Raw genomic sequence first — 17,626 nt, 5'->3', positions numbered from 1 at the left:
GGGAGGCTGACGCGGGAGGGTCAGCACTTGAGTACAGGAGGTTGAGGCTGCAGTATGGCACTTCAACCTGGGTGACAGAGGAAGACCCTATCTAAAAACAAAAATAAAAATAAATAATTAGTGTAGTGGTACACACACATAGTCCTAACTACTCAGGAGGCTGAGGTGGAAAAACTGTTTGAGCCCATGTTGGCCAGGTTGGTCTCGAACTCCTGACCTCATGTCATCTGCCCAAATGGGCCTCCCAAACAAGAGTTTGAGGCTGCAGTGAGCTATAATTGGACCACTGCACTCCAGCCTGGCAACAGAGATCCTGTCGCAATCCCACCCCTAACCAAAAACACATACTATTGATGTCAAAAGGGATTTGAAAATATTAGTCTGAGAGCCTCTAAGTGAAAGGCATATAAGCAAGCTGTAGTGAATAGCACAAGAGACTAAGTACCTCAAAAGAAAATTTTACAAATATTTAATTGTACCAATATTTAAATGCGTATCCTTACCAGTGCAAGGGACCAAACTATTATCCACAAAACTAGCACAGAGTATTTACCTGGTAATAAAAATCATCCAGGTAGGGATCAGTGCTTTGCAGTTGCATCATCTGGATTTTAGAGACCCAATCCTTTTCCCTCTGCAACATGAGATTGGCATATGGATCCTTTCGGAGATGATCTTGATGACTGCTCCGGTGACTTCCTCTATCTCCTGCACCATTGAGATTCCGATGCTGACTGAAAAACATACACCATATTCACTCCAAGTGCGCAAATTAATTACGATTTTTAACAACAGATGAATAAAGCAGGCCACCTTTTTTTTTTTTTTTAAAAAAAAAAAAAAAAAAAAAAAAAGATTCCCTGGCCAGGCATGGTGGCTCATGCCTGTAATCCCAGCACTTTGGGGGGCCGAGTTGGGCAGATCACTTGAGGTCAGGAGTTCCAGACCAGCCTGGCCAACATGGTGAAACCCTGTCTCTACTAAAAATACAAAAATTAGCTGGGCACCTACCTGTAATCACTTGAACTCAGGAGGCAGAGGTTGCAGTGAGCCGAGATTGCACCACTACACTCCAGCCTGAGCAACAAGAGCAAGACTCCGCCTCAAAAAAAGATTCCCCTTTGCTTTTCTTAAATGGGGAATGAAAAAGAACCAAGACTTAATAGAATTTAAGAGGAAAGAGCTATACAATAAATAATCAAGAAATAAATCTAAGATCTGAGTATCTTACCATATGCTAAGATACTTTTATATAAGCCCCAGAATAACTCTGTGAGATAGGTAGTCTTCTCTTCCCTACTTAAGACAACAAACAGATGCCAAGAGAGATCAAATAACTTGTCCAAAGCCATACAGCTAGTGGTGGACTAAGGGATTTGAACACAGGCTGATTTGGCTCTGAAGTCTACATACATTTTTTTAACTCATTGAAAATCATGGAATATTTCAAATGCAGAAAAAAGCCCAGCAAATACTAAAATAAATATCCATTTACCCATCACCTAGAGCTAACAGAAAAAAATATATCTGGTCAAATTTGTTTCAAATATTTTAAAGTAATATTAAAATAACACAGTGTTACACTGATAGTCAGATTCCTGTTGTACCCTTCCAGACCCAGTTTTCAGCTTCTCTTCCTTCATAGAGAAACTACTATTATGCCCTTGGTAGGTATCCTCCATGAAATGTTTTTATAATTTTATTACTTGTGTATCTGTCTTTAAATATTATAGAGTATTATTCTGTATCCTTTTTAGTTTTACATAAATGGTACATGTAATTCTAATCCTTGCTGCTTTACTCAATATTAAGCTTTTCATATTTACACATGTGGATAATAATATATACAGGTTTATGGATATGAAGCAAACTTACTTAAAAAAAAAAAAAAAAAAACAAAAAAACACCCACAACTAAATAGCATGTTGTTATACTGTCAAAATTAAAAGCTGAATTAAGAAGCCATAAAGGAGTCGGACAAGTACTTACTTTCTATTCTGTTGCTGTCTCTGATGCAAGAGTCGACGGTGCTGTGGATGAAGGTGAGTTGTGTCTGGTCTAAACATTGGGGCCTGAGATCTAAGAAAAACATAAAAGAGATTCTCAGTTTTGTCATCCCGATGATTTGAAATTTTAAAGAATGTGTCAGTACAGGATAACTTCATACAGGTTAAGTTAAGGGACTACAGAAGTCTATTTGGCCCAGTTGCGGTGACTCACGTCTGTAATCCCAGCACTCTGACAGGCCAAGGCAGGTGGAATACTTGAGGTCAGGAGTTTGAGACCAGCCTGGCCAACATGGTGAAACCATGTCTCTACTAAAAATATAAAAATTAGCTGGGCATGGTAGCAAGCGCCTGTAGTCCCAGCTACTTGGGAGGCTGAGGCAGTAGAATCACTTGAGCCTGAGAGGCAGAGGTTTGTAGTGAGCTGAGATTGCGTGGATCACTGTACTCCAGCCTGGGAGACAGAGTGAGACTTTGTCTCAAAAAAAAAGTCTATTCTAAGGAGACCTTTTAGAAGCAAAAGATAGTCCTATTTTTACATATCTTCCACAAAGACCACATTCTAAAAGGATGTTCATGAAATCTGAGTGAATTAGCAGCAGAGCAGTAGAATTTTTTTTTCTTTTTGCTTCTGTTTAACAGAAGTCTAAGTAGATTTAATGTACTCAGCTTCAATTACGTGGGAATGTCATTAAAGATACATGTGTGATAGTTAATATTGCATGTCAACTTGGCTAGGCCTTAATACCCAGTTATTTGGTCAAACACTGTTTAGATGTTGCTGTGAGGATATTTTGTATAGATGTGTTTAACATTTACAATCAGCTTACCTTACAAAAGAGATTACCACTAATAATGTGGGTGGACCTCATCTAGTCAGCTGAAGGCCTTAAGAACAAAAACTAAAGTTTCCCAGAAGAAGGAATTCTGCCTCAAGACTAGAACACAGAAGTCCTGCTTGAGTGTCTTGACTGCTGACCTGCCATACTTATTTCAAGCTCAGGGCTGCAACTTGAGCGTTTACCTGTTTCTTGCCTGCTGGTCTGTCCTATGGATTTCGAACTTGTCAGCCTCTACAATCACATGAGCCAATTTCTTAAAATAAAACCTGCTCACATGAACATTCTTGCTCTCTTTCCTCTACTGGTTCTCGTGTTTCTCTTGAAAAATCCTGACTGCTACAATACGATATGTAATAAAACACAACTTCACTGAAGCAGGAACTGGAACCCCTGTTGTTATAAAATCAGAGGATAAAAGCAAACAACTTAGCTAGTGTGAAGATTATCTGACTTTTTGGCATCTATCTCTCGGTTCTATACCCTCTGGTAATGTGAGAAAAATGTGATTCACAAGAAAGCCGAGAGATTGTCAAACATTTACATGTTTGCTAACTTGAGGATCTGATAACATCTTAAAATTTGTCAGCAAATATCAAGAGACTTACAAAACTACACATCCACAGTCAAGAGACTTGGCTGACAATCAATAAGCAGCAGCACTGATTTTTGTATACCTTAGGTTTTGCAGGTGAGGTCCTGGACCAGGAGGGTGCTGCTGTGGAGGTGGTGTAGCAGAGGGTGGAGCACTAAAGAAGGCACGGAAGCCTGGTGCTGGGGGAAGCATCTGCCCAACTCGCCCTTGTAGCAACTTGGGATTCATGGCAGCAAGTGGACTACCAACAAATCCAGGGACTCGTGCAAACTGGCTGGGAGACATCCGTCCAGGCTGTAGCTACAAAGAGGAACAAGATTTTAGATTCAGACCATCAGCAAGTCCCCCTGCTTTTCTCTACAGAAAAGTGAATACCGTTTCTATCAATAACTTTGTTTGAAAAAGTAAAGGCAAAAATAATTGTGATTAATAGCAGAAAAAAGGGGCTATCATCTAATAAACTCTAGGAAAGTAGGCAAGTTCTTTATTGGCAGGGCTAATCACAGGCTTACCTGTGCTCCTCCAAGAAGCTGTGCTCTCTGAAGGGGGCTGAGAACAGGAGGAACACTAGGAGGAAAAGGGTGACCCAGGAGGGAAGAGTTCTAAGGTAAAAAAAAAACAAAAAAAAGAATATACTATAAAACAGGGGGTACATCAATATAATAAGGAAACTCAGCAGAAATGCAGTATAAACTTGGATATAAAACTCTCAAATTATAGAGTCAAGCTCTGGAATATAATAAAAGAAATTATAAAAACACTATGACCATGTGACATGAAAATAAAGCAGTAGAATGTGGAACTGAAACAGTAGAGAACCAGATGATCACAATGAGTTTAGATTTTTAAAGATAGGAAAAGAGCTGATGGAAGAAACAACGGTCATCTGACCTGGGGACAATTAGATCCAGAAATTTAAGTAAGGAGATTATAAAGAGGTATAATTTTGGAGATATCAGCAAATCTAAATAGTGGCAGTGATCATACAAATAGTGATCAAAAAATACATACTGCACATTTTTGTTAGGCTTACAGTGACATACCGGGACACTGCAGAGCTGGTTTGGAGACATCCTCTCACCATAGGGAGCAGGATAACGCGGTGGCATTGGGGGCCGAACATGGACAGGCTTCGGACACAGAATCTATCAGGACAAACATATATACAACTACACTCAATGAAATCAGTTTTTCTTCCACCTACACTCCCTCCCCTCAAGTACTGGTAGAGACACAGAACTCAATGCAAAGCCCTACTTCTAAGCAAATGGCTATGGCTACAGGTTCAAATACAGAACCTTAGGCCACTTTCTCTCACAAATCAAGAAAAGTGTCAGTAGCAACTGAGGAAGATTTAGCTAATTCTCCAGTTATCCCCACCCTTCCATGCTGTCTGAGGGAGGTACCAGCAGATATTCTGACTTGCAAATTCTCTCCAAGAGGATATATTTTGGTAGCACCAAGGGAGAAGGAATGATAAGAAAGCTGGAGGATTAACTAAGTCCTATCCTGAAGCCCCTGTGATATGGCCGCCATGCTCAGCACTTTTGTGATACATTGTGACTCCACCATTTCATAGGATGTTGAGCCTAACTAGGCCATACCAACACCACCCTCCCCCCATACCTTCCAAATTGGCCTTCCTTTTCAGCTGCTGGTTTCAGGTGGAGGAAAGTCTATGGAACAGGACTGCACAGGCTCTAGGGAAAGCAGGGATATCTTAAAGGTAAAAAGGGATGTGGACAATGCTGTGTGTTCCCACTCCCCCCAGCTTTCAGTTACCTCTCTGACAATGTTTTGGGCAGCCAGCAAAACACTTTAAAAAGGATATATGTGCTAAATGTGGCTAACTAACCTTTTTTCTCTCCCAATTAAAAGGCAGCAGCAATAGTATCATCAAAGGGTATCAGGGAATGTGTCTCTTATTTGTACTAATTTCTCTTCTAACTAGCTATTTTTCTTTCTAATCTAATGCCTACCCAAAATTTCCACCCTCCACCCAACATCACCAATTTTCCCAATAATTTTGCCCAGATTCCCAACATCCTGGGCTGGGTGCCTGTTAATGAGAGGTACCTGTTGGGTGAAGCTGGGTACAGCCATCTGCTTAGGTGGGGTGCCTATGGGGACAGCTCTAACAGGAGGACTCCCAATGATAGGTGAAGTTGACCGCCTTGGTAATGCACGTTCAGAAAGGTCCCGATCATCTTCTGGACCCTGGGGGGGCCTCTGAGGCAAGGCATATTCTAATACAGACACTGTAGGCATTTCCTAATTGAAGAAGTGGTAAAATAAAATAGAAATTAACTAACTTGATATGTTTTAGTAATCTCTACAGATGCCAAGAATATCTTAAGAAATTATTTTTAAATTTTTACTTTTAATTCACATATAGTAAAATTCACTTTTTGGTACATGGTTCTCTGAGTTGGTAAGTGGCTCATGCCTGAAATCCCAGTGCTTTGGGAGGCTGAGGTAGGAGGATCACTTGAAGCCAGGAGTTTGAGACTAGCCTGGGCAACATAGCAAGACTTCATCTGTACAGAAATAAGAAACTTAGCCAGGCATGATGGCATGCACCTGTAGTCTCAGCTACTCAAGAAGCCAAGGTGGGAGGATCACTTGAGCCTGGGAGTTCAAGGTTACAGAGAGCTATGATTGCACCACTGCACTCCAGCCGGGGTGACAGAGCAAGACCCAGTCTCAAAAAAAAAGAGAGAGAACAGTTGTATCATTCCAACCAAATTTCTTTGTATTGTTCCTTTGTAGTTAACCCCTTCTGCCATGCCCAACCCCTATAGTTTTGCACAGAAATGACTTTTTTTTTTTTTTTTGAGACGAAGTCTCGCTTTATCACCCAGGCTGGAGTGTAATAGTGTGATCTTGCCTCACTGCAACCTCTGCCTCCCAGATTCAAGTGATTCTCCTCCTTCCACCTCCTGAGTAGCTGGGATTATAGGCACCCACCACCACACCTGGCTAATTTCTGCATTTTTAGTTGAAACGGGGTTTTGCCCTGTTGGCCAGGCTAGTCTTGAACTCCAAACCTCAAATGATCCACTTGCCTCAGCCACCCAAAGTGCTAGGATTACAGGTATGAGCCACTGTGCCTGGCTCAGAAATGACTTTTTAAGTGATTCAAATCATAATTATACACTAACAAATTTAAATTCTAATGGCTCCCTTGCAACCTTTACCCTGGAGGCTGAAGAAAGGTATAGCTAAGTATTGGATGCAGTAGTCAACATAATTCTACCAAGTGAAAGACCTACAAACCCCTTCAAGTAAGGAAAAGATGACAACAGAAACCAACTTAAAATTTTTGGGTATTAGAAATTTTATATAAAGAGAAAGTATTTAATACCTGAGCAAGCAGCGGTCCTCGGATTCGCCTCAGAACTTCAGATCCATCCCAGATACTAGAATTCAGACTTCCTGGTTGGGGCTAACAAAAAAGGAAAACATGCATATAAAGTCTGAAATGTTGTGTACTCTTTGAGTGACTTATCTGCTGTTAGGGAGCAAGGTTCCAAAAGAGCCTCAAGCTGCTTTAGAATAAGAAATTATAGTACTCCAGAATATACATTATTCTCCAACTTTAACTGATATCATCAGGAAATATGTTATTAATTTTCTATGGCATATGTAAAATCTCTCATTAGAGTAGACAAAATAAAATGGCAAAGTTCACTACTTCACTTTAAATTTTAGTCTGCTATAGTTCTCAAATCAGAGTAACTTACTTACTTGTAAAACTGGCCTGGTCTGCACTGCCCTCATGATAGCTGGATCTTCTAGTTCATTTTCAATCACCATCTTACTGAGCCTTTCTGCCAGATTCTCCTCATGGTCACCCAACAAATCCATTTCATCTCTCTCTCCATTGCCTGTTTGTTCATTAACTGCCACTGGTAGCTTTTCTTCCAATTCAGCCAGGCGCTCATGTGCTTCCTGCCAATCATCATCTATAAAATAACACAGTTCATGGAAGAAATAGTTCACAGTGGTATAAAAAAGTTTTACACAATTCTTCTTCTTTTTTTTTAAGACAGAGCCTCACTCTGTCACCCTGGCTGCAGTGAAGTGGTGTGATCTCAGCTTATTGCCTCCTCCACCTCCTGGGTTCAAGTGATTCTTCTACCTCAGCTTCGCAAGTACCTGGGGCTATAGGTGCCTGCTACCATGCCTGGCTAATTTTTGTAATTTTAGTAGAGGTGGAGTTTCACCATGTTGGCCAGGCTGGTCTTGAACTCCTGACCTCAAATGATCCACCCACTTCGGCCTTCTAAAATGCTGGGATTATAGGCGTGAGCTACTCCGCCTAGCCTATACAATTCTTCTGCTAACCAAATGAATAACTCCAGAACATAGGTAGAAAGTAAAGTTTCCACTAAGAAGCAGGAAATAAGGTTTAAACTAAGGGACATATGAAGTGTGCTTTTTACTATTAAAAGCAAATAACATCATACCAGGAATAAAATTCAAGCATGTAGATTAATAGCTTAAAACATTTTCAATTATGTCCAAACCATATTCTGAAACTGTTTCCTAAATTGGTAATAGATATATATATATATATACACTACTACTTATTGGTTTTGAGATTCTATGTTATTTCAAGCAAAAACTTAGAGAAGTTAAAACTCATAGCATTAGCATACAACTTTCTTTTAGATTATAAGTGCCATCTTCTTTACATGCTTTTGAAATCCATTCATTCCACTCAATTAATATTTGGTAAGCATTTATTATGGGACAAGCCCTGTTTTAGATGCATGGGATATATCTATGTGCAAAAAGAGACAGAGATTCCGCCTTTGTAAAATTTTCATGCAAGTAGGAAAGAGAGAGATAGCAGACAATAGCATAGTGATTAGATATTACACTCTAAGATGAAATTGCTATAGGAATACAAAGGAAGAAAGGCAGATTGAAATTTAAATAGATGGTCAGAGGTAGGCCTCATTGAGAAGATGACATTTGAGCAAAGATTCTAAAGAGTAAGAGAGTTAGCAATTTGGGTATCTGGGAGAAGAGGGTTCCAGGCAGAGGGACAGTCAGCATAAAAGCCTTAAGGTGAGCGATTGATGGTTTTGAAAAAGGCAAGGAGGACTGTGTTTGGAATGGAATGAGGAAGGCAGGGAGAGTAGAAGAAAATGAGGTCAAAAAGTCATGTGGAGGGCGCTCATTTTGGGCTGCTATGATTGAAATGAGAAGCCAAGGGAAGTTTTCATTTGGCTTAACTTTTAAAAGAATCACTCTAGCTGCTGTGCTGAAAACAGGCTGAGCAAGAGGAAGGGGTAGTTCCTCTTTTATTTTAACTATGTCTGCTATTACTGCACACTACTATATAGTCTGTAGCACTGACACTAAGGTTGTTTTTGCATTTGGCATGTTGGCATCTTTTTTTTTTTTTTTTTTTTTAATCCCATTACAGTACAGATTACAATCTTCAGCATCCTCTATCAGCCACTCTGGAGCTAGACCTTACTTCCACTACATCTTACTCCAGTTTTCTCCAATCTTATCATTCCATTCTGCTTCCGTCATGAAAGCTATACTCACAGTTTTGCTCCTTTCAGTATCCTTTTTATTTTTTGAGACAGGGTCTCACTCTGTCGCCCAGGCTGGAGTGCAATGGCATGATCTGGCTCACTGTAGTCTCAAACTCCTGGGCTCAAGCAATCCCCCTACCTCAGCCTCCCAAGTACTGGAACTACAGGTGTGTACTATCACACCAGGCTAATTTTTGTACTTTTTGTAGAGTCAGAGTTTCCCTACGTTGCCCAAAGTGGTCTTGAACTCCTGAGCTCAAGCAATCCACCCGCAACGGCCTTCCAAACTGCTAGGATTATAGGCGGAAGCCACTGCATTGGCCTTTCTTTTCAGGTATTCAAATACTCTTCCTCCTCATTGGATCTACTCCTAAATAATCCTTTCATTTTATTCCTTCCTTTACCTCATCTAAACAACTACTTTCTAACCCACAAAAAGTATTATTTTGTATATGTTACATGGCATTCTTTTTTTAGTTACATGTTTTATATGTTTTATAAAATTCAACAGACAGGGATAACAGATAATTCCCTTTATAACCAACATAGAATCAGAGACTTTTTTTTTTTCGGCTTTCAAACAAAATACATGTTAAAAAGTTCAAACACCAAAAACACACTTTCATAGTTTTATGTGAAACCCCCCTGTAATTCCATAGCTGTGTTAAGTTTTAAACACTTGTAAGCTTTGTGAAGTTTATAAAGTTAACCTGATTCTTTTTAGTTAAGCAATATGTCTTGGACATATTTTCATGCATGCATACACAGGTATAACTACTGATATTATCTCATTCTTTTTAAAAGCTACGTAAGATTTCACTTTATTGCTAAACTATAATGTAATTTATCCCTTACTGGTAAACATTTGGATTATTTACAATTTTCCAATATGATAATTAATACTGTAATAAACATACATATCTTAACATTTTATGTGACTATTTAAATAGATGAATTTTCTTTTAGAATCAGACTATATTAACAGTTAAATTTTGCTATTTTTTACCATACGACGATGTGTCACATAACACTAGTGACCCAAAGAGTGAGGGAAGTGGGGCTTTCAAATGTTTAATTTTGGTATCATAGGACTCACTGCCTAGTTTGGGGGCACTGAGGTAGATTGAATTTATTAGTTGTGGTAAAGGGATTCCTTAAATTGTGGATCACTTTGCCATTACTGGGATAAAGTTTGTGGGCGAAAGCTATAAAAATATCCTTAGTTAAGCCTCTGGGACATGGGTTTTCTTTCTAATTATGTGGTATTTTGTTTCCCACCCAACAGCTTCCTCTTAACTTGAGTGACTAGTCAGGTAGCACTCTTCCTTTAACTGTCATCTTACAGAAAAGAATTTAAGGTAGCCATTTTATGATGATGGTCTCTGATAAGCCTACCCTGTTTGTGTTCCAAAAAATGAAAAAAATCCACTTTAAATGAAAATTACAGTATTAATCTAAATGACTAGTCATCTGAAAGAAAATATTTAAATAATAATGTAATTAAAAACCAACTGTGACATTCATATTTCTGTCATCCTTGGTAAGGAATAGTAAGCTGAGACAGGATAAATTGTTTTTTGCAATTTTACCAACTTAGCAATGACATAAGAATGGGAATCTATCATCTGGAATTGAGGGATGTGTAAAAACATTTATTTCCCAAATTTAAGTTCATTTGTTAGTGGATTGGTTCTAATGCAGTAGAGCTCTAATTTGCATGCTTTTCCATCACTACTTCATACGGTCATGCTTGCTAACTTTACCAAATCCTATCAAATATGGATAATCTATCTCTCCTTAATTTTAAAAATATTGGTTAAGTAGCCATATTCTATGAGAATAGATCTGTGGTGAATTGATTGTTACATTTTCAAACATGTAAGTAAAGGAATCTATGCCATAAAATACCATCATCATGAAAATTATCTAAAGTAGTATCTCAGAGATCTTATGCCCTTACTATGAAAGAATATTTCACCCTGTATCTTTTTCAAATGACTGAAAAATATAGTTACTTAGATATGCCAATACTTGACCTGAGTCCATTACTGGTCAAAATGACAAAAGGTGGGCAAAAGAATAACGGAGAAATGATGGGAAAGAGATTATCTTTAATAAGGAACTAACCTATACCCTGATGTGGGTTACTGAATTCCTGGTTGCTTCTATAAACTTAAACTTGTAATAACAACACCTGAAGCCTGTCTCAGGGATAGTTTTGAAAGAAAACAAAATAAACAGGAAGTAGAAGTGACTTAATTTAAGACAATCCCAATCTCTAAAGACTATAGTAGCTATCAATAAAAGGGAGGTAGAAAGAAGGGTGATTCCTTCCAAGTGGAGGCAGGAGATTTCCAAAGACTCCCCAACAACTATTTTAACATAACTGGTAGTTTACAGTAATTGTATTTATAGTCACTCAACCCATCACTCTTCCTCATTTGTTAAAATGAGGATAATAATAGTACCTATCTCACAAGGTTGCTGTGAGGATTAACAATATATGTAAAACATTTAGAATGGTGCCTAGCACGTAATAAGCACCATGTAAGTGTAAGCTTTTATTTTTAGAGAATGAGTTGGGATTACTGCAACACTATTTATTGCTCTACGATGATGCAAACATTTTTTCATGCAGAAGACAGTGACTAGTTTCTTAAGGAAAGGTCACCATTTGTAGCTAGTGACCTAAAACGTCTACTGTACTAGCAGGTATTATTCAAGATGCCCACTATATGAATTAAAAATCATACAATCAAAACAAATGTCAAAGATATGACATTTCACCTCCTGATTTAAACTCTCTATACCAACTTATATCAAGCTGCAGAGGAGTATCAAAGAAGTCACAGGTTGACTTGGAAAACAATTTTCTTTTTATAGTATTTATATCAAGCAGTTATGAGGAATTAAGATCTTCGCTTTGCAATTCAAGTACATTACACTCTCAAGGGAAAGGGCTCACCTTTGGAAATCTTTTCTCCATTATAAACTTTCTTGGTGGAAGTACTTTCTAATTATCCTTTGGCCCTAAGGTACAAAGTGGGCTAATCATATGCCATTTCACTGCCTTTACTTTGTACTATTTGTTCGTTTACTGTGCAAAACTAATGGCTTTTTCAGCATGTGTGAACTTTTCTTCTTTCCCATCATATATAGTCCTGCACACTCTAACATCCTTTTAAGGCAACATTATCCCCGTCTTATGAGAAAAAATAGAAACTCAGGAAAAAAAGACTGTCCATAGCACTCTGGAAGTCAATGAGAAGGCATGACTCCCCTTTTGTCCAGGTTGAAAACTGAGAATGTGGTACTATTCTGCCTCATTTTAATAATGTCTATAAATCAATTCTGGTTAATTCATTTTAATATTGGGGAATGTGTTGAAAAAATGGTAACGAGCACATGTTGGTAGCTTCTATGGTATTCTATTTTTAAATTATTTGATAATTAATTTTTTAGAGACAAGGTCTCGCTCTGTTACCCAGGCTGGAGTGCAGTGGCACCATCATAGCTGCTGTATCCCTGAACTCGTGGGCTCAAGGGATCTTCCTGCCTCAGTCTCCTAAGTGGCACATACCACCATGCTTGGCTATTTTTCAAAAAAAATTTTGTGGCAAAAGAGTCTTATTATGTTGTCCAGGATGGTCTTGAGCTCCTGTCCTCAAGTGATCCTCCTGCCTTGGCCTCTCAAAGGGCTGGGGAGCCGTGGGCTTGAGCCACCACAAATAGCTTACTGTGTTCTACTGGTTGTCACTAAACTATCTTCCAAATATAATTTGCAATTCACATCAGTTTCCTGCTTTTTAAATTCTACTCTACATCTCTTTGCCTGTGATCTCCGTGGAGAGAATAGCATCCTGGATCATGATTACTTCTGAACAAACTCATCTCCTAACCCATGGCTATAATACAAAAGGTCTTTGATTCCCTTCCATGTGAATCTAGCTTCTACTTTCAACACTTTTCTCGCTGCTTTGAATTATGACAAAGTTTTAGTTACTGAATTTTACAAATGACTGACAATATTAAAACACCTTTATTTTTGCTAGTTTATTCAACTCAGTATAAGCTTTAATAAATTTATTAGGTCCCTGCAAAACCAGTGCCCATTATAATACTTTAAAGCCTCTTATTTGTTTTTGATACTTAACAGCTTGGGTTTACCAACTATTGCTAACTTTCCTCTTCTTCCTTATGACTTAACTTGGAGTTTTCTTGCACAGACAGAAGTGCTGCAACTTCAAAGGAATCATACATATTTATACATTTGAACATAAACACTGTTATTGCCGCTTTTAGCACCAAGTCTAAGGAAACACATCTGCATTGACTCTTACCTATTCAGTTGCTTAAAAATATAGTTTCGGCCAGGTGCAGTGGCTCATGCCTGTAATCCCAGTACCTGGGGAGGCCGAGGCAGGATCACTTGAGGTCAGGAGTTTGTGACCACTCTAGCCAACAGCGTAAAACCCCATCTCTACTAAAAATACAAAAATTAGCTAGGTGCTTGTATTCTCAGCTACTTGGGAGGCTGGGGCAGGAGAACTGCTTGAACTGAGGAGGCAGAGGCTGCAGTGAGCGGAGATCATGCTACTGCACTCCAGCTTAGGTGACACAGCAAGACTCTGTCTCCAAAAAACAATTTATGCATATATATTTTATATAAATTTAAATATAATATATATATTATATTATTATATATATTATATATCATATATATATAATTATATACTATATATATAATATATATTATAATATATATATTATATACATTAATATATAATATATATTATATATATATAATATATATAGGTATATAGTTTAAAAGTTTAAATTTTAACTTATTACTCCACTTGTTTTACACCTCTTCTAAGTAACATGTATCCTTAAACTTTATCATATAAGCTTGCTTCCTAAATTTTCAATCTTGGTATTTATAACTCTGTGGCCTGTAAGCTTAGTTTGGCTTTTTAGTGTTTAAATTTTTTTTAACTCTTAAAATATGTATCTATAGCTAGGCACAGTGGCTCAGGCCTGTAATTCCAGCACTTTGGGAGGCTGAGGCAGGCAGATCACAGGGTCAGGAGTTTGAGACCAGCCTGACTGATGTGATAAAACCCCGTCTCTACTAAAAATACAAAAATTAGCTAGGTGTGGTGGTGGGTGACTATAATATCAGCTACTTGGGAGCCTGAGGCAAAACTGCTTGAACATGAGAAGTGGAGGTTGCAGTGAGCTGAGATTGCCCCACTGCACTCCAGCCTGGGTGACAGAGCAAGACTCCATCTTGAAAAAGAAAATAAATAAATAAATAAATAAAAATATGTATCTGTATCCAGGGATGGACAAAATTTCATCTGTGCATACTTTTCTAACCTATGAGGCCTTTCTTCCACCAAAATTCTTGGTATAAAAAGCTTTGTATTTTGTTGAAGATACTGTAAGTTGCAAACTTATATATCAGTGACAGACTAAATTTTAAAACACATACGCCCACATACTAGAGTCTGAGTTTTCTACTAGTACACTAGTTTTCCTTAAGTTATATGTTATACGAATTGGAGGGAGGCAGGTAAAAGAAAAAAAAAAGTTATATGTTATACAAATAAAAATTCCTCTCATCTAGGATTAGTTTAAATCTCTCTTAAATGTTTACTTCTTTAAATATTTGAATCCCTCATAGGCGCAACCTGTAGTGATAGATCATATAGCTGGAAGGGGCAAGGCTTACAGAATACCTGATTTTATAGGTGAGGCAAAAAGAGTCCCAAAGGAGCAGGGTAGATGCTGCTTCCAGTGAAAAATGAACTATTCTAAGATGAGGAACAGAAGAGTATCTTGCCAAATTAGTGAATGAAGTTACCCCTAATAAGATAAAGCAATTCTAAAAGACAGCACTTGAAAACAGCAAGAGGCCAAGATGATATTATAAGAGAAAGATGTCACTTACCAACTGCACCTGACCCAAATGTATCATCGTTGAATTGATCAATCTCTTCATCTTCTTCTCCAAGTCCCTGAAATGCATCTTCATCTTCATCCAGAGGACAATCCTCCAAAGACTAAAAAAAGAGAAAAGACATTAGTTATTTATGAAATTCACACCCTCATTTTAAAAAGGTTCTAAAAATGTTCATCTTATTCATCTCACCTTCTCAATGAACATAATTGCTTCATTATGACTTTCTGTAAAGATGGCATTTTTTTTCTACTTCCCAATTTCCCTGACACTTGAAGATTTCATCATCTTTCTTTCACTTTCTATTTCCTATTCCTTATTGCATTTAATTCTTGCCTGCCCCTACAGCATTCCACTTCTCTAAGAATCTAACAACAGCAGTTGCTCAACGCAACCAAGAAATTAAGCACACAACTTCCCTTACATCACTGGTTGGAATAGTGATGACAACTAAGAATGAACCCTTTATTTTCTTGAATCTTTATGTATCTTTTCCAGCAAAATTCTCATCTTTCTCATTATGTTCATACCATCTTTTCAACTATTAGTCCCTTTTAAAGCTTTGTCTTCATTTTCCATCTTTCTTATCTTTCCTATAGGTCTAAACTTCAGTGATTAAATAGAAAACCAGGTCTTCAACTACAATTCAATGAACTCTGGAAAGCTGTGATACAAGTTCAAGTTCTGGCTCCATTCTTCCAATCAGTGTGAACACGGACAACTCAGAAAGTTTCTAATTAACTTGTCAAATACTTTTTAAGAACCTATTGTGTCTAAGGCTCTGTGCTAGGCTGTAAGGCTCAGTCTTTTACACTGTAATGCAGAGACAATACCAGCTATGGCAGAGAGTTGTGATGATCAAAGCAGGCAAAGATTACGGATCGAACAAAGTCAGCACATCTTAGGTGTGTTCTATTTCCACCCCCTCACTTCAATTTTACTCAACTGATTTATTCTCCCAGTTTTCCTTTCAGTTTAGTCTTGGATCATTCCTATCAAGTATGCCTGTCCTCAGTTTTCAAGAATTCAGAATCAGAATTCCATATTCTATCAGTAGGTACTTTTGTGATATACCTTGCCAGGCTACCTCTTAGCTACCCTGTTTACAAAAGACAGATGAGGTCAAAGGGTGTTATTCTCATCCCCCGAGCCTTTCCAGACTCATGCAAATCAGGCATGCAACTGCCTCCTTATCAGAGGCAACTTCCAGCAGTACTCCCTTCCAGATCACAATGATCTTCTTAACCAAATCACTGATTTTCAAAATTAAAAATTCTTAAGGATCACTTACATCACTTCTTTCAAGCTACAAATCCAGAAAGTCTACGTCCAGAGATTGGGAGTCGCTCAAGGTCATAAAGTGAGTTGGTGACAGGGTCAGTGGTGTCTGCTGCTATTGCTACATTCCTGGGACCTTCACCAAACCCACGTCTCCCAGCACTAGCCCCGAAGGAACTTCGGCAGGACACGCCCCCCTCCCAACTCGGAGCACTCTTTAGTAAACGGGCTGGGGCCCTAGTCCAAGGGCAAGCCCAGGACCCCTTGACCTGATGGTAGCCTGTGTGAATAGGGTGTGTGTCGGTGTAATTTGAGTGGGGGTGGGTGGTGGGGTGGTTCCAGGTCCAGGGCGGGAAACTCGGCTCTGGGAATTCCCGAGTGACTCTTAAGAAAAGCTCCCGGGTAGATGCAATGCTCTACCTTCCACGGCTCCTCTAGGGGTGGGGGCGGGGGTGTGGTCTGGTTGGTTACAGCACTTAACGGGCCCTCCCAACCCTAAAACGGAGGCCAACTTTCCCCATCGGCAACTAATGGGACTGTCTCGACCCCTGAAGCTAGCTTCCAGCCCTACGATTAGACCCGCGACCCCAGGCCAGTCGCGCCCCTCTAGATCCTGAGACTCCCTCAGCCCGCCCCTTGCCCCGTAAGAACTCCGGTTGGGCGCGCGGAGGGTAAGTAAGAGAAAGGGGCGCGGAAGGGAGGGAGGGGTCACTTCCGGTCGCAACAGCTCACCTCGTAGCGGAACATTCTTGGGGAGGGGGGGGCAGGGAGCGGGGAGGGGAGTAGGGGAGGGAGGGAAGAAGCGCTGACTCCTCGAGCTCCTCCGCGCGCGGGTCCTCCACCGGCTCGCGACCCCTGGCCGCCGCCGTACGTCGGAGCGTGCGTGGGGACGTGCGCAGGCGCGCCTCAGGCAGGGCGGCCACCCCGCTCTGCGCCTGGCGGCGGCGGCTGCGCGGGGACAGATTTGGCGTCCCGCTTCCTAGTCTCAGGGGCGGGAAGGAGGTCCCGTGGCGAGAGACTGCGCACGCGCTACCAGTCGTGGGCTGCCTGGCGATCAGGGCTTACAACTCCGCCCCCTCTTTCTCCTGGCCCGCCCGGCTCTCGGCTCGGAGCTGAGGGGTCGGTCACGAGTTTTCCGTCACCCACGGGGCGGAGAAAACCCTTGTGATTGTCACAGGATATGGCTCTGAAGGTTCCTGGGCTTAGCCTGGGCTGCGAGACGTGGAGATTCCCGGGCTGTTTTTCCAAAGTCCGACTCTTCGGGCAGCTCGGGGGTCTCACCGTTACGATCTGCGCCTTCAGCAGGGCAAAAAGAATGGAAAGTTGCTGGTCTTCGAAAGGGGCGGACTTCGTCGCCACTTTCAGCGGCTGAATTCGTCGCCTGCTGAATT

The 17,626-nt window shown here is 39.9% G+C and overlaps 1 protein-coding gene across 1 annotated transcript in view; it reads right to left on the bottom strand.

Annotated features, from left to right (window-relative positions):
* Positions 1-17,130, bottom strand: part of PATL1 (PAT1 homolog 1, processing body mRNA decay factor) — a 33,380-nt gene extending 16,250 nt beyond the window's left edge. Inside the window, exons 1-10 of the mRNA XM_032283321.1 lie at positions 16,968-17,130; positions 14,949-15,060; positions 7,188-7,405; positions 6,805-6,885; positions 5,517-5,711; positions 4,484-4,585; positions 3,953-4,042; positions 3,523-3,740; positions 1,990-2,079; positions 554-734 (exon numbers count right to left, since the gene is read on the bottom strand). Of these exons, the coding sequence (XP_032139212.1) occupies positions 554-734; positions 1,990-2,079; positions 3,523-3,740; positions 3,953-4,042; positions 4,484-4,585; positions 5,517-5,711; positions 6,805-6,885; positions 7,188-7,405; positions 14,949-15,060; positions 16,968-16,982 (1,302 nt within the window). The 5' untranslated portion in view covers positions 16,983-17,130. The remainder of the gene's footprint in view (positions 1-553; positions 735-1,989; positions 2,080-3,522; positions 3,741-3,952; positions 4,043-4,483; positions 4,586-5,516; positions 5,712-6,804; positions 6,886-7,187; positions 7,406-14,948; positions 15,061-16,967) is intronic.
* Positions 17,131-17,626: the final 496 nt, after the last annotated feature.

The sequence above is a fragment of the Sapajus apella genome, unplaced genomic scaffold (assembly GCF_009761245.1).
Source record: "Sapajus apella isolate SASKATOON/1434 unplaced genomic scaffold, GSC_monkey_1.0 scaffold14, whole genome shotgun sequence".
Classification (NCBI taxonomy): Eukaryota; Metazoa; Chordata; class Mammalia; order Primates; family Cebidae; genus Sapajus; species Sapajus apella.
The sequence above is the reverse complement of the archived record's forward strand: the minus strand, read 5'-3'. Positions and strand labels throughout refer to the sequence as shown.